We start from the raw sequence: 17,229 nt of genomic DNA on the forward strand, positions 1-17,229 counted from the left end.
TATTTGTATTTTGAATTTTCCTCCCATATGAAAACCATAATGTTATTTATTATAACACACAACCTATGTACATATAACACATACTGACATATACTATACGGCCAACTGAGGACTTATCTCGCCTGTAGATCCAATAGTAGTACCATCCCCAGTCGGTCCAGTGGGTGCCATCAAGACCCGGCGGTGTAAGAAACACCCCAAAATGTACAGATGACACTAGGCTTCACACTAATTTACAAACAGGTCATCAGATCACCTAACCTTCATGATCAGGTCACCTTACCCTCATCATCAGGTCACTTAACCTTCATGATCAGGTCACCTTACCCTCATCATCAGGTCACTTAACCTTCATGATCAGGTCACCTTACCCTCATCATCAGGTCACCTTCCCCTAACCTGTTACTCATGACTTGTTATTATTGCCCAATGGCACCTTAAGAAAACATGGTGAAAAGGCAAGAACATGAACGTGTACCTGCATGAGGCCCGTTGTGTTTAAGTTGTACAGTGGCCACAATGTACAATACTGTCAGTGCAATTTAGTGCACAGCTAAAATTATATTGACATGTAGACATTCTGTTCCGCAGGTACCCAATGCTTAAACAACACCTACTAGGAACAGTCCTCCTGTTTGAAAAATGGGTATGAAAGTTTGAAACATATTATTTCAAAAATACCATTTAATTCAAACTAATTAATATGTGGTTATTTTTGACGCAGAAGCTGACAATGTTCCACCTGAAAAATGGACAGAGGCTTTGGTAAGTTCCTGGCTGAGGTCCATTGGCGTAAAAGAACAATATGTGACCAAACTCAACGAAGAGGAGGTGGATGGGCGGATTCTTCTGGAATTAACAGAGGATTATTTGAAAAAAGAAACTGGTATGAAATCTGGCCCAGCTCTGCTGATCATCAAGAAGAGGAATGAACTTGTTGATTCTCTTCAGAGAGCACAAAAAGTCCACCGAAATCAGGACAATGTGAAGAGGGAAGACAGTGATACAAACAATCCTCCACAGACAACAGGCAAGACTTCAAAGGCCAAGGAAACTGACACACAGGCCTTGTCTGGGTTAACCTCAAAGAGGGACTGTAAGCCTAGGCCCTTAGGCAAAGATGATTTTACATACATCAAGCACAATGTCTTACAGCCTGAATCTGGGGTTATAGATCTGATCGCTCCCTGTCACGAGTACAAGTCATTTGCTATTGCAGCAACATTAGATCGCACAAGGCTACAGGCTAAATTTGCCAAAGAGGTTCTCAAATTTGGTAATGGTTGCATGAACATACGATCAAATGGCACCATACATTTTGGTGTGATGGACAGTAGGGATGATGCTGGCTATGTGCATGGGGAGATAATTGGTGTTCCTGTGCCGGAAAAAGACATCTATGTTGATGCTCTTGATCATATTGAGAAATCCTTTTCCTCTGCTGATGGAGAGCATGTGAGACAGTGCATACGGCCACCTCAGTTTATTGAGGTCATTGAGATGAACAGCTCAGAGAAGAGGTATGTTGTGGAAGTCGACATTGTAAGTAAGTAAGTAAGTAAGTAAGACTTTATTTATATAGCACATTTCGTACAGGAGTTGCAATTCAAAGTGCTTTACATAAAATCAATAAGAGCAAGCAGCAGGAGCAATAAAATATTGGTCAACATCGTATCAGAACCTGATGTTCCGATAGGCTTAAAATATTAAAATCATAATAAAAGTAATAAAACCCTTCTGCCTGGTATTTAGCGCAGTCGAAACCATAGTGCTGCTCCATAGATTCCGACCTACCCTATTAAATATTTTCCCTAGCTATGTTTCCCCGGCCAAAGGCCACCCTTCCTTCTATACCCTTCCTTCAGAGGCCTCTTCGTCTTCTTCCACCGAACGCACTTCAGGGCTTCGGGAGAGACACTAGCTCTCTTTTACAGGCTTAAGGAAGGTGACTGCACCTAGGGGACTAGAACAATTGCCGCTCGAGTATTGTTGGAATGAAAATGAGTCATGTCAATGCGACCCTGCAACGCATCCAGCCAATGACTTCACGCGCCTCAAAACAATTGCCAGTCTTTGTGAAAGGAGAGTGCAACCTTGAGACTCGTGAGGAAGAAAGGATACACTCCCTCGAAATCCTAAGTGTCAACCACTGTGATGAAACCAGCTCTGACTTTGTTGAAGATCAGAGAGAAAGCATTGAGAGGGAGTTTTATCATGGAGGGAAAGTTAATTGGTTGAATCTTTGGCTTGCTGACAAAACGTTAGTTGGGGAGGTCATCCAGAGGGATGCTTACCATGAAATTTCGGACCTAATCAATGACAACCTCAAAAGGAACGTTGACCAGCTGCCTGTCAGTTGTCTCAATATATATCATCATCCTGGCAGTGGTGGTAGTACAGTGGCAAGGCAAGTTCTTTGGAGCAATCGAAAAGTCCTACGATGTGCTGTTGTGAAACCATCATACTCTGCGGCCACAGTGTCAGAGCATGCTTTTCATCTTCGAGAATACGAGGAAAAGAACACCCAGAAATGCCTCCCAGTTCTCTTGCTTTTGGAAGACTGTGACAAAGAATACCTAGACGATTTAAAGAACGAACTGGAAGTAGCAGTCAACACCAAGAAAATAGCACGTGGAACATTGTGTTTTATTTTGTTGAGTTGCAGGCGGTCCCACAACCCAGAGAGAATGTGTAGAGAGTCCCCCTTGCAGAATGTTGCCATTACGCACAAACTCTCAGATAAGGAAAAGAGACTTTTTGCTGGGAAACGAAAGACACTTGAGAAACAGTACCAGCCAGAGTTCATCTTGACCTTTGTTTTGATGAGTGAAGGATTTGATCATCAGAAGATTGTTGAATATGTTCAAAAGTTTGTCACTCATCTGCTTCAAGGGATTGACCATGCATCGGTTGTGACTCGGCTCATTCGCTACGTGGCATTGCTGAATACCTATGTCCAGAACTCCTTCATATCTCAGTCTCACTGTGAGGCCCTGCTTGCCCTCACAATCCACATGGACAGATTTCGTCAGCATGCCTTCGAGAGATCACTGAGTGAGCAGGCAAAATTAGTCTTCATACACCTGAGAGATGACAGGACATATATACAATCAGTCCGAATAATTCACCCCTTGGTTGCCAAGGAAATACTGCAACAGCTCTTAGGTGATCAGCTGCAAAGCCAACTGGCATTGGATCTACTTCGCGAAGATGTGCTGTTTGAGCACAGGTTTGGCAAAGATGATTACATGAAGTTTCTGCGAGCCCTGTTCATGAGGCGAAGCAGAATAAGCAAAGGTGATGAATCAGACAGTTTCTTCTCCCCACTCATTGACCATGTGCGAGAGAATGAAAGTCCTAAGCAGGCAGTTGAACTTCTTACAGAGGCGTACAAGCGTTTCAACAAAGATGCTTTCTTTGCTCAGCAACTCGCCCGTCTCAATTATCGTTATGATCAATTTGAAGATGCAAAACACTGGGCAGAAATAGCAGCATCTAAAATGCCTACCAACTCCTATATTCTAGACACACGAGGCCAGGTTTACAGGAGATGGTTCACAGCGAAATTCAAAGCACTTGACAAAGTAACTAAAACCCCTGAAAATACTGCAGATGCCATTGACATGGCTCTGAAAGCATTGGAATGCTTCCAGCAGTGTGAAAAGGCAGCAATCGCAGATGTTGAAACCATGAACAACTCAGGCTTTTTTGCTGCAGTTGAGGTTGGATGCAGCCTGTTAAAGCTTCTGTTTTCCCTACAGATCTTCTCTAACAAGAACTATGGCAGTTCAGAGTGCCTGAAATACCTGATCACTGACTACATTCCTGAGCCAGTTATGAAACCATGGGAACATTTTCATTGCAAATTGAAAAACCTTCGGTCTTCAATGCGTGAAGCATTGGAGTGGATATCAGAGGACCTGAGCTACTTTCAGACTGATTTGAGCACTGATGAGGAAGAGACAACAGAAAGTTGTGAGACGAAAATAAACCACCCCAAGAATTGGCTGGTAAATAAGTCCTCTGTGTACGGAAAGTACTTCTGTGATGCGTCTCTCGAAACTATCACAAAACAGAGTCAGACAAACCCAGACAGTTTGACTCCCTTTATGAAGCGTATGCTGATTTGTCGCCTTGGTGGGGGAAACATCACCACAATCTTCTCACTTCTAAATGACCAGAAGGACAAAAACCAAGTAAAGGTACTTGAGGACATCATCTCATTGTACCCAAGGAATCCACTGAAAGCCAGGTTGGATCAGATGGATCTTTCCAACTACATAGCAACTCATATTGCTCTAAGTTGCCTCTCACCTCAGTCCCCAAAACTGGCCACTCTCAAGGATCTTCAGAAACTAAGCCAACAGTTTCCCAATGAGAAGCGTGATTGCTTGTCAAGTGCTCTCTTCCTTCTTACATTGCTTTTCTGGCCAGACGAACATGACACTGAGGATGAGAAGGACCGCAAATATGGCATAGTTCTCTCAGCGGTGGAGTTCCTCAAGCGCAGTTACTGGACAAAAATGAAGGATATTCCACAGAGAAGGAGGAGGATATTCACTCATTTTTTCTTGGGAAATGGAAATGGCTTTGATAAGTTTGTCCACAAAACTGAAGTGGAAAAGATTACAAAACTCCTAAGCGTCTCAGAAAAGAGGATGAAGTGGTTTCGTGGGGAGGTATGGAAGATGCCAGAGATTACAGAGCTGTGCAAGCGCGCAACTGGCTGGACAGAGGACGGGACTGTGTACCTTGAAGGTCCACGGGAGAGGAAGTTCAATATCCCTGCTCTAAACACAGGTTCAGTGCCTTATGGGAATGAAAACGTCACCTTCTATTTGGGCTTCACATTTAGAGGACCAGTTGCCTACAACGTAACAGCAAAGTTGTAGTTAAATCAGAGATGCATGGATTTTCATAGGATTTCTATTTACTATGATTCATGTTTTTACTAGAAGGGAATATTTACAGATGGATGAAAAAGACCCCAGAGAAAACTCTGTTGGACTTCACTAACCTATTATGTTTTATGAAGAGTTTTTCTTTCTCCATAGTCTTAACACTTGAATGTTTTCATGACTGACTGATACAGCCAAGTCATGCTATGTTGTTGAATCCTTCCATCTTTCTTTCCTACTCTACTCAGACGGGCATTTCTGTCTTCCACATCCTCTCATCATATTCTCATTCATTCTGTCATTTTATAGCAGCAGAATAGCACACCACATGGTTGCACTTTATTTCCTGCCTTAAAATGTAAACTGTAATGTCACACATATTTTGGTATGATGTGTGCTTTTTGAATTGTTGCTGTATATGAGATGAGGGTCCGGGTCTGTACTGTCTGCACTTTTATGTAAAAGGGCCTATTTTCATGCCTTTGTGTCAAAAGTTGAATGACTGAAAACTAATGCATTTCACAGGACAAAAAAAGGAATTTTAGTTATACATGGTTATGTTTACTTTTTATACTGTACTTGTACTTTATATATTACTTTATGTGTATGTTCACATTTGTACCATCTATCATTTCAGTGCTTTTCTTAATGTTACAAATAATGATGGGCTTTTGTATACGCTGCTTATCATGTGTAACTGTATATCCAACAATATATGAACATTAATTTGAACTTGTCTCGCAAAGTAGTATTTCTGATTACTCTGACTGATTAATGTTAATCATTATCAACATGATTATCAACATCTCAGTGAGGTCAGCAATGCGTTAACCATATTGTTTTCAAGAGGAGTTAGTTTAATAGTTAACCTGGTTTAAAGATGGATATCCATTTCCAGATCAGCATCTTAATTGGTTATCATAACTGAAGCCAGCGACTTTCACCAACTAACATGTTTGCTTATAATGTTTCCTCTGATCTAACGGCAGAAAAGTGTAAATTCAAAAGTGATATCTATTTTTTTCCACACAGGGTGGTAAAGTCACAGGTAAAGTCACACACAGCAGTAAAGGCACAGGTAAAACGTCACACAGCGCAGTAAAGGAACAGGTAAAGTCACACACAGCAGTAAAGGCACAGGTAAAGTCACACGCAGGGCAGTAAAGGAACAGGTAAAAAGTCACACACAGGGCAAAAGAGGCACAGTTAAAATCAGTCAGTCAGTCACCAAGAGAAAGATACAAAACAAGACAGGAGATTGGAATGGTTGGAAAATTAAATGAAACTTGAGATACAGTTAGATAAAGAGGCCCTAACCCCATATACAAGTGCATATGTATCTGTTTTTCTAGAGTTTCAGTGTATAGTGTAACTGAAATACCATACATAGGTTCCAGATCATAGAAGACCTTTGGAGCAAAATATCTAGCGTGTGAGACTAAATATAGAATGTATAGACATACAGTGCCCTCCACAAATATTGGAACCCCTAGTGAATATAAGCTAAACAGGCTATAAAAAAATATGTCTTTGCTGTTAATCCTCTTGGTTTTTCACTCAAAATATTCACAAAAATCCTACGTAACAGCAAAGTTGTAGTTAAATCAGAGATGCATGGATTATCATAGGATTTCTATGATTCATGTTTTTACCAGAAGGTAATATTTACATATGAATGAAAAAGTGATGCAGACCAGAGAAAACTCTGTTATACTTCATTAGCTTATAATGTTTTATTAAGAGTTTTTCCTTCTCCATAGTCTTAACACTTGAATGTTTCCTGACTGACTGATATAGCTAAGAAATGCTATGTGTGTCAAGGTTTCTGTCGGGAATTGAACCTGGGTCGCCGGAGCGGTAAACCTGCGCTCAACTAAGTGAGCGGTATAATTCTCTTTATTGTTCCAACAAAAGTTATTCCAAAAATAGCGATAATCGAACAGAAAAGGTAATAGTCCAAAACACAGAAGATCCTTGAAAACGAGTAAACCCAAAAAAAAACACCAACGGTGTTGTAAATCCACAAATGGCAAAAATGAATAAATCATAGTCCGAAATCGTGACAATGTTGTTGTATCCTTCCGTATCCTTCTGTCTTCCACATCCTCTCATCATATCCTCATTCATTCTGTCATTTTATAGCAGCAGAATAGCACACCTCATGTTTGCACTTTATTTCCTGCCTTCAAATGTTCCTGTTCTCTGAACTGTACTGTCACACATACATTTGGGTATGATTTGTGTTTTTGAATTCTTGCTGTATATAACATGAGGGTCTGGGTCTGTACGGTCTGCACTTTTATGTTAAAAAGCCTAATTGTATGCCTTTGTGTCAAAAGTTGTACATGACTTCATGTGTATGAACACATTTGTACCATCTATCATTTCAGTGCTAGTCTTAATGTTACAAATATGTTGGGCTTTTGTAAACGCATGCTCATCATGTGTAACTGTATATCCAACAATATATAAACATCTCATTTGAACTTGTCTTGTCTGAAAGTAGTATATCTGACTGATTAATGTTGATCATTATCAACATGTATCAATATCTCAGTAAGGTCAGCAATGGGTTAACCAAGTTTTTTTCAAGAGGATATAGAACTTTGAGTAGTTACCCTGGTTCACGGATGGATATCCATTTCTTAATTGGTTTGAATTGGTAATCATAACTAAAGTCAGCGTTAACTAACATGTTTACTTATCATGTTTCCTCTGATCTAACTGCAGAAAAGTGTAAATTCAAAGGTGATGTAAAAAAAAAATTCCACACCAGGGTAGTAAAGGCTCAGGTAAAAAGTCACACATGGGGCAGTAAAGGAACAGGTAAAAAGTATCCCAGGGCAGTAAGGGCACAGGTAAAATCAGTCAGTCAGTCACCAAGAGAAAGAAACTAAACAAGACAGGAGAATGGAATGTTTGGAAAATGAAATGAAACTATAAGAGATAAAGTTAGATAAAGAGGCCCTAACCCCATATACAAGGGCATATGTATCTGTTTTTCTAAAGTTTCAGTGTATAGTATAACTGAAACACCATGCGCTACATCTAGGTTTCAGATAATAGAAGACCTTTGAAGCAAACTATCTACAATCTGAAGTGAGAATTAATATAGAATGTATAGACTTATATCTGCAAGTCTGGTCAATAAGCAGCTAAATATAGCATGTATAGACTTATATTTGCTAGTCTGGTAAATATAGAGCTGGATCACTTCACATCATATAGTCATAGTCGTATTGCTATTCTAACATTCCCCCAGGTGAATGTGTTTCTATTAAAGGAATATTTGGGATTTGTTAACCTGGGCCCTTCCCTCCTATCTTTCTGGGTCCAAATGTTTACTCTGGACAAAGTGATTCTCTAGACCTTCTTTACAGTTATTGAGGTAAACAGACACAGGTCTATCTCTGTAAGGATCCTTTCCATGTTGTCATAAACGTATAATAATTATGAGCCTGTCAGTGGCTAAAACAAGCAGTTTACTTTGGGTTGGAGTAAAAAAAAATACTTGCCAAACAATCTTTGTGTAGGGAAGTCTACTCTAATCAAGTTACATTACACCTTAACATCAGCAGGACATCTCAAAACCTTTACATTTGGTCTTGGATATGACAGCATTTCTACCCTGACTCCAAAAAGTGAGTTGCTGGCTGTCTATCAGGTTCAGGTTTGTCTCCAGGCCAGATACTGTGCATATAGGAACAGCATAATGTAAGCTTTAGTTGAAGTTAGTGTGTCATGCATATTATTCTACAAGAACACAAAGGATATACTTTCTTTAGATTATCTTTATGTAGAGTTTATTTCCATATTATTATCTTCATATTATCTTACAGCCCTTCTTATGGAATGTTTTACAGGTAAGGGCCTAAAATTACATCAGTTCAGGTACATGTTATTCAGCTGAGTACAACAATCCAGTACAAAAGCACCATGTAGCACAGCGGAACATAAGACATACTAACCTGACTTTGCTCGTTTACGTTGGTTGGTCTGATTACATAACATGTGCAGATATTAAGGGTTCCAAGTCCTTCTAAAGTGATTTTCAGGACAACTGTGGTAAAGGTTATTTGATCATTATTATTCCTTAAGTTTATACCTGCTAATACCTTATTCACTCTCACTAAGATTAATGGTCTATCCAGGAACAGAAAGTTAACATTAAAGCTGGAACTATTTAAGCTCACTCATAGCACAAATGTATTTAATTTATTAAAATGATGCAGGTCTTAGCCCAACAGTATTTGTGACAATGAGGACACCCAATCTGATTAAGCACTGTGTCTAATTAAAACCTCACTCAAAAATGACGTCATATGTAATGGCGTATGCATCACTAAAAACATACAACTTGTGGTCTAAAGGGTTATAGTTGAGGGACCGTATGTTAGTCTGCATCTTCTTGAAGTGGATACTCAGATTGTAGCGTTCCAGCCCACTCTGAGTGTCAAAGGAGTAGAAGATCTCCTCTGTCTCCTTGTCCACGTAGCGCGTCGCATAGAGAACTCCGCACACCATGAAGGTGTTGGTGGCAGTGCGCTTGTGAAGGGAGGTCTTCATGGGGGGTCGGAGCCTTGGGATATCACCGGGCTCCACTTCACTGATAATCAGGTTGCCGTAGTTCTCTGCTGAGGTGTACACCACCCACACAGCAGACTCGTCTGTGAGCAGGTCTAAGTCGGTGTACACGTAGCAGGCCTCCAGGTGGCAGAAGGGGAACTTGTTGTTGATACCAGAGTTCTGGGGGAGGGAGGCTGTAGTGACTGCTCGCGACGTCAGGTTGAAGCGGCAGACAGAGGGGTTGTTGTAGCAGCCATAGTACAGAGCATCCCCATACATCACCATGTTGGGCCCTTGGATGGTGTTGGTGGTGGGGTTGCCAGAGGCTATGGAGAAATCCTTTGGAGCCACCCCTGCAATCAGAGCACTGAGGCTGGTGTACTGACGAACATAGTTGGCGAATGCGTTACTGCTCGTCAGTGGTATCAGCCAGTACCAGCTCTCCTTTCCGGGTGCGGGCCGTGGATCTCGACCCCAGGCTCCATAGTGATAAGAGGTACCATACTGGGTGATCGTATATGTTCTGGGACCTTCCACCTCTACAAGGTGACCCTGAGGGCAGTTTCCTGGGGGTGACAAAAAACAAAACCTCAAAATAAGGTCTTACCTGAGGTAATGGGTAGGAGGTGTGGTCTGTGCAGTCTTACCTGAGGTAAGGTGTAGGGGGTGTGGTCTGTGCAGTCTTACCTGAGGCAGGTGAAGGGTGTATGCAGTCTTACCTGGGGTAGGTGAAGGAGGTGGGGGTGTTGCCTGAAGCTCCTCCTGGCATTGGGCCAGATTCTTCTGCAGATGTTTGTTCTCCTCAAGTTTTTGGGCAATCTGCATGTGATCATACTTCTCCAGCTGCTTCAGTTCAGCTCTTACCTCATGCATCTAGAATTGAAAATGTTTTTTTTTAGCTTTAGTAATCCAGTGGTTTTTCATGTGCCCTTTGAATGGATGCTCAGAGGTTGTTCAGGGGAAATGGTGGAAATATCTGAAGTTTGATTTCAGTTCAAATCCGGCATGAATTCACAAACAGATTACTTAACATCCTCTAACACCATCCACCACTCTCTCTGTCTTGACAAAGGGACATTTAACCTCCTCTAGCACCATACCACCACTCTCTCTGTCTTGGCAAAGGGACATTAAACATCCTCTAAGACCATCCACCACTCTCTCTGTCTTGACAACACTCTGCAACTCACTGTGGCGTTGACGTCGGTGCTGAGGTTTCGGTGCGTGCTATGTGTTCTGTTGAGCTTGTCGAGGAGCTGCAGGATCTCCGCCAGCTCCAGCTCTATGATCCTCAGTGAGACGGCTCCATATAGCCCACCGTCATCCTCCCGCTCCAGCGCTGTCACGTCACCCTGCAGCTGCAGCAGACGATGGTGCAGACCCAGCCGCAGCGCAGCCTCCTCCGTCCTCTAGGGATCAGAAAGAGAGACAGATGACAGAGACGGGCAGGTCAGATATCTACAGCTTAGTGAGGTGGAGAAAGAATAGGCAAAAACATCAGTACACAAAAAGAAAAGACAGAGCAGCTGCCTTGAAACTCCACAACAGAAAGATAGAACATGGATTGTAGACCCCTACACATGACAGCGACAACCCTAGCCATCTTAATACATGTACACAGTCTAAGGCTCACTGAATAATGGGTATCCACATCAAGAGATGGATGACAAAGAAGATGCTAATAAAGTGTAGTAAATAATTGTTTAACGTGCTAATACATCAAGTAAATGAGACCTTATCAAAGGCTCTTCAGTTCTGCTCTCTCGCTATGTGTGCTACTCTGATGGTCTTGAATACAGCAATATATAATAAATTATATGAAATATGTACACTGCTATATAACCCAAGAAATATTCAAATACCGATTGCCAAAACTCTTTTCTAATCATTCATTTGTTTGATGCATATTCTGTGCTGTACATGTCTTTCCTCCAAGATTTAATGTGTGACATTGTGTACCTTTGCTGACTGAATTTTCTGATTGCATTCCACAGCAGCGGCCTCAATACTCAACAGGTCCCCTTTAGGGAAGGCTTTCTCAGTATTGGTCAGCTCACAAGTGCAGTCAGTGGCACTCACACTCTGCAAAACAGAAAAAGGAAATGTATTCAATCAGACATTTTGTTGTTATATAAAACTGCTGAAGTGGACACATTTTTCACACTATACGTCGCGAGGAAGAAAACAGTTCATTTCACTATAGAGTATGAATTAAGACGGCAAAACACCCAACAAACTGAATTTTGTTTGCATCTCAGACATCAAAGGTCACAAAACATTTTTGAAATCAAGAATTATTGTATGTACTTCTTCCTTGTCCCTGATTCAAGCCCTGTCAGTATCTGAGGGAATGTCATTGTTTTATAGGTCATCTGTAAATTGGGCTTTGTAGTGTTTTTTCTTTAAAAAGGTGTGTGTGTGTTATCTACCTGCATGAGGAGGATGAAGAACACCCCAACTGTCCTCCACGTAGACACCAGTAAAGACATGATGTTCCTGATGAGAGAAGGATGAAGAGAGAGAAATGGACTAGAACTCCTCAGAACCCAGAATAACCACTCTGCCCTTGAGTCTCCTGACAGGTTTCAAATTCACTCCGGAGGGGCTGTGCTCTGATTGGATGACATGCCCAAATACACGTTTCTTAACGGGTATAAATGAAGGAGTTGTCAAATATGAATTGTATGGTCAGCAAAAAGATACACGGATGAGGGTCACTTTGGAACCACAAGGTGCTGACACGTATGAAACTGCCACTGTAGACAAGTTCTTTTCCTCTTTGCCTTTTCCCAAGATCCTTTTTATGCATATTGTGCATATCTAGTTCTCCATTCATAAGCTCAATGTGTTGTGTAAGTTCTTTAAGAGGCACACAACATGGTGTGATGTCACAGCACAGCCTCTCTGGCTTCATCCAGGGCATTCCAGTGTGTCTTCAACATGCAGACGTTATCAGAATGAGTATTACTGGGCAACTTATTCATCAAATTCATCTTTGTAAAGATATCAAACATGAATAAAAATCAGAGTTGAAAAAACAATTCAGTAAAAATACATGTGAATGAGAAATAGCAGCAAACTACTTTATTCAAAATATATCTCTGAGACAGATAATTGCCTCACCATCTGCCAACACACAAAAAATTAAACAAACTGAATGTTATTTAAATGGGAATCCCTCACCAAGTAAGTCTTAGGCCGAATCTCGATTCTTCCCCTTGCCCCTTTTTCTTTGTCTTTGTCTTTGTCTTAACCCTAGCACTTGCAAGTGTAAGGGCCAAGGGCTGAAAACTTTCCCCTATGAAATGAGACGCCACTCGGTTTCGAGTACGTCACTTGGTTTCGGGTGTGTCATCATACATCGTCGCCAGCTGGCTGCTACGTCACCAGAGCGCCGAAACGCACATGGTTGCAAATATATATGTATACGACTGTATAGAGCACAAAACAAGACTGTCGTCATTTTTAAATTAATTATAAGCCAAAAAGACTCCCTCTGAGCTGCTGCCGCCATCCTTGAAGACGTTCGGCTGTGTGTAGCATCTAGCTTGCAAGCTACCATATAATCCAATGAAGTGGTGGCTTACGCGTTAGCTGTAACCTAAAACTACTGTTTGAAAGCTTCAGTTAAGACCTACAATACTCTGAATCGTTCGTGTAGCACATTTCAGATCAAACCGAGTCATTATAAACATATAAAAAGTTGTGTAGATAGCTTTATTCATGTAAAATATTCCTCACTTCAAGCAGCCATGTTTTTTTGAAAATTCCCGGGCTGGTTTCGCTGTGTGCTCTGGGATAGCGGTTAGAGGAGCAAGTAAGGTCTGGGATTATCTTGACGCCAAGGGCCATATAGCCCTAAATCTTATCCCTCAATCTTGATCAAATTGGGTATTGAGACACCACTAGCTCTCACATGAACGTGCAACTTCAAGGGTAAGGGGGAAGAGTAAGGGATAAGGGGGACTATTGAGATCGGGCCTAAATCTGCGTAGGAGGACAGAGGCCAGCCTGGAAAAGCAGGACACAGAGAGGCAGAGGAAACTGGTCCAAATGCAGTTGGAAGATGCCAGAAGGGCCAAAGAAGAGGTTCAAGCACCAGTGGTGGGTGCACCAGCCCAGGCACCATGGCCTGTTCTCGTGCCTGCTCCAGTATATGCCCCATTGCCACTGCAGCCGCCATTACCGCCAGCATCCCCTCCCCAATTAATTTACGGACTCCTACCACCAGCATACGGACAGCCATATTGGGTGCAGTTGCCCCTGCAAGGACGGCAAGCCCCAGTACAACAATACAATACACAGTACAATGGAAATGGCCCGCAGACATGCTGGAGTTGTGGCCAAAAGGGACATACAACAAGAAAGTGCTTCAAAAGAGTAGATATGAGGGAGTAGAGGGATGCCCAGCCGTTGATGGGTGAACTCAGTGGTATGGTTCCCCCATACGGGGGGGTGTATTATACATGCAGCCAAGACAATCCTAGGGGGCTTGTAGTGTTATCAGCTTGTAGTGTAATCAGCTTGTAGTGTAATCAGATTGTAGTGTAATCAGCTTGTAGTGTAATCAGCTTGTAGTGTAATCAGATTGCAGTGTAATCAGCTTGTAGTGTAATCTGCTTGTAGCGTAATCAGCTTGTAGTGTAATCAGCTTGCAGTGTAATCGAACCAAGCTGGAAGAGAACTAAGCTACAGGTAACACTATGGTCCTTCAGATTTTGTTACACCAAGAACTACACAGGTTTAGGGCAAATATGCCACAATCTATATTGATTGAGTGAGTATAGCCATAATATGTCATGTAGACAGGACCTAGTGGGAGTAATGAGGGTTTAACAGATAAGATGATGCCCTACACCAACACTAATCAGATTTAGCCAGATATGCATTTATAGTTTGGAAGATAAACATGGGTGAACAGGAGAGTGATACAGAGAAAATAGAGAGATGGAGAATAAGCACAGAGTATGGAAAGTTTCTCTTAGTTATTCTCTCAGTATTCTTAGTTATGCAGTTGGGTGGAGAGTGACAGAGAGAAGGGGAACCTCTGTGCAGGCGTCAGTGAAACAGGAACAAGCCAGTTTGATTACCCCATTATGATGTCACATGGCCCAATGGAAGTCTTTGAGGAAGTTTTGTTAGTTTTCTTCAACACCTTAAAAAGTATACAGTTTCAGAAGATGAAAATATATAGCTGAAGTTTCCGTTACAAAACCTATTGTAACAAAGTTTAGATGAGGTTTCTACTCTCAGTGGATCAAGCATACTACAGAAATTAGTCAGAAGAACAATACGAAGTTGCTTGCATTCTCTGCAATTACTCTTGTGCTCTAGGTGCCTAGCTAGATGTAAATGTACAATTGCAGAAAATGGTTAAATGACTATATAACACAAGGTAACACTAAGTCAGATGAGTTTGAAGAAACAGCAGTATTGCAAGCGCAAGGACTAGACTGCGCACTAAAGGATGGTTTATCACATGTAATGGTACTTTCTGTGGGTGATCAGAATCAGAATCAGAATCAGAATCATGTTTATTGGCCAAGTACATTTTCATATACAAGGAATTTGTTGTGGTGTTTAGTTGCTCTCAATGTACTTTAACTGAAAATGTGCAATATATCACAACAGTTTAGGATCAAATAAATAAATATAATGTAATATAAATATAATAATAAATATAATACATTGTCAAGTGTTCATTAAGGTGACGGCAAGGGGGAAAAAAATGTTCCTGTGTCTGGTGGTTTTGGTGTGCAGGGATCTGTAGCGCCTGCCAGAGGGGAGGAGCTGAAACAGATTATGTCCAGGGTGTGAGGGGTCTGCAATAATTTTCCCTGCCCGTTTCCTGGTTCTGGTGGTGTACAGGTCCTGGATGGTGGGCAGGTCGGCACCAATGATCATTTCTGCTGATCTGACTGTCCGTTGTAGTCTGTTCCTGTCCAGTTTAGTGGCCGATCCAAACCAGATAGATGAGCAGAGAACAGACTCAATGACTGCAGTGTAAAACTGGATCAGCAGCTCCTGAGGCAGGTTGTACTTCCTGAGCTGGCGCAGGAAGAACATCCGCTGCTGGGCCTTTTTGGTGACTGATCTAATGTTTGGCTCCCACTTCAGGTTCTGGGAGATTGTGGAACCCAGAAACCTGAAGGATTCCACGGCAGACACAGTGCAGTTCAGTATGGTGAGGGGGGGCAGTGATGGGGGGCTCCTCCTGAAGTCCACTATCATCTCAACAGTTTTGAGCGAGTTCAACTCCAGGTTGTAGCGACTGCACCACAGGGCGAGCTGTTCAACTTCCCTCCGGTATGCAGACTCATCTCCATCTCGGATGAGGCCGATGATTGTAGTGTCGTCTGCAAATTTCAGGAGCTGAACAGACGGGTCTCCTGAGGTGCAGTCATTTGTGTACAGGGAAAAGAGCAGCGGGGAGAGCACACAGTGCCTGGGGAGCACCAGTGCTGACTGACCTGGTGCTGGATGTTATTTCTCCCAGCCTTACCTGCTGCTTCCTGTCTGTCAGGAAGTTCGTTATCCACTGACAGGTGGAGGCGGGCACAGTGAGCTGGGTGAGTTTGGTGAGGAGGGCTTCCGGCATGATGGTGTTGAACGCCAAACAGCATCCTAGCATACGTCCCTGGGGAGTCGAGGTGTTGTAGGATGTAGTGCAGTCCCATGTTTACTGCATCTTCAACTGACCTATTAGCCCGGTAGGCGAACTGGAGAGGGTCCAGCAGGGGGCCTGTGATGACCTTCAGGTGGGACAACACCAGTCTCTCAAAGGACTTCATGACCACAGACGTCAGAGCGACCGGCCTGTAGTCATTCAGGCCAGTGATGGAGGGTTTCTTGGGAACCGGAATGATGGTGGAGCGTTTGAAGCAGGATGGGACTACACTCAGCTCCAGAGATCTGTTGAAGATCCGTGTGAAGATGGGGGCCAGCTGGTCAGCGCAGACTTTCAGACAGGAGGGTGACACACCGTCTGGGCCTGGAGCCTTCCTGATCTTCTGTTTCTGAAAGAGCTGACACACATCTTCTTCACTGACCGTCAGTGCCAGGGTGGAGTTAGGAGGAAGGGGGGAGGTGATGGCAGGGGGTGCAGTTAGTTGGATAAAGTCTGAGTTAGAGCGGGGTGTGGATGTAGGGTGATCAAACCTGCAGTAAAACTCATTCAGATCGTCAGCTAGTTGAGGGTTCTCTGCAGTGTGGGGGGACGGTTTCCTGTAGTTGGTGATGTCCAGGCCTCTCCACACTGATGCAGGATCGTTGGATGAGAACCTGTTTTTAAGCTTTTCAGAGTAGCTCCTCTTTGCTGCCCTGATCTCCTTTGTCAGTGTGTTCCTGGCCTGGTTGTATAGGATCCTGTCCCCACTCCTGTAGGCCTCCTCTTTGGCCTTCCGAAGCTGTCTGAGCTTTGCTGTAAACCACGGTTTATTATTGCTGAAGGTGCGGAAAGTTTTGGTGGGTACACACATGTCCTCACAAAAACTGATGTAAGATGTCACAGTGTCAGTAAGTTCGTCCAGGTCTTTAGATGTAGCCTCAAAAACACTCCAGTCAGTGCAGTCAAAGCAGGCCTGTAGCTCCAGTTTTGACTCGTTGGTCCATTTTCTCACTGTCTTGACTACAGGCTTTGCAGATTTAAATTTCTGCCTATAGGTTGGGAGCAGATGGACCAGGCAGTGATCAGAGAGTCCCAAAGCTGCACGGGGAACAGAGTGATATGTGTCCTTTAAAACTGTGTAGCAGTGGTCCAGTGTCT

General features: G+C 42.6%; 3 protein-coding genes across 3 annotated transcripts; 2 read left to right on the top strand and 1 right to left on the bottom strand.

Moving 5' to 3' along the window:
* Positions 1-614: 614 nt before the first annotated feature.
* Positions 615-1,554, top strand: LOC308379837 (sterile alpha motif domain-containing protein 9-like; the record flags this gene model as incomplete). The annotated part of the gene is made up of 2 exons (XM_080857099.1): positions 615-646; positions 725-1,554. The coding sequence occupies exons 1-2, from the start codon at positions 643-645 to the stop codon at positions 1,552-1,554; spliced, it is 834 nt and encodes a 277-aa protein (XP_080713225.1). The 5' UTR covers positions 615-642.
* A 427-nt stretch (positions 1,555-1,981) lies between these two features.
* On the top strand, positions 1,982-5,475 carry LOC308379863 (sterile alpha motif domain-containing protein 9-like). Its single transcript, XM_080857125.1, has one exon. The coding sequence runs from the start codon at positions 1,995-1,997 to the stop codon at positions 4,890-4,892; it is 2,898 nt and encodes a 965-aa protein (XP_080713251.1). The 5' UTR covers positions 1,982-1,994; the 3' UTR covers positions 4,893-5,475.
* Positions 5,476-9,200: 3,725 nt separating this feature from the next.
* On the bottom strand, positions 9,201-11,953 carry LOC308379611 (olfactomedin-4-like; the record flags this gene model as incomplete). Its single annotated transcript, XM_080856824.1, has 5 exons — positions 9,201-10,030; positions 10,184-10,337; positions 10,655-10,873; positions 11,424-11,546; positions 11,894-11,953. The coding sequence occupies 5 exons, from the start codon at positions 11,951-11,953 to the stop codon at positions 9,201-9,203; spliced, it is 1,386 nt and encodes a 461-aa protein (XP_080712950.1).
* Between the last annotated feature and the right edge of the window lie 5,276 nt (positions 11,954-17,229).

The sequence above is a fragment of the Sprattus sprattus genome, assembly GCF_963457725.1.
Source record: "Sprattus sprattus genome assembly, chromosome: 18".
NCBI lineage: Eukaryota > Metazoa > Chordata > Actinopteri > Clupeiformes > Clupeidae > Sprattus > Sprattus sprattus.

What these genes read in the sequence shown, in the direction of transcription:
- LOC308379863 (XM_080857125.1), top strand. Translation starts at nt 1,995, where the DNA reads ATGAAAATGAGTCATGTCAATGCGACCCTGCAACGCATCCAGCCAATG.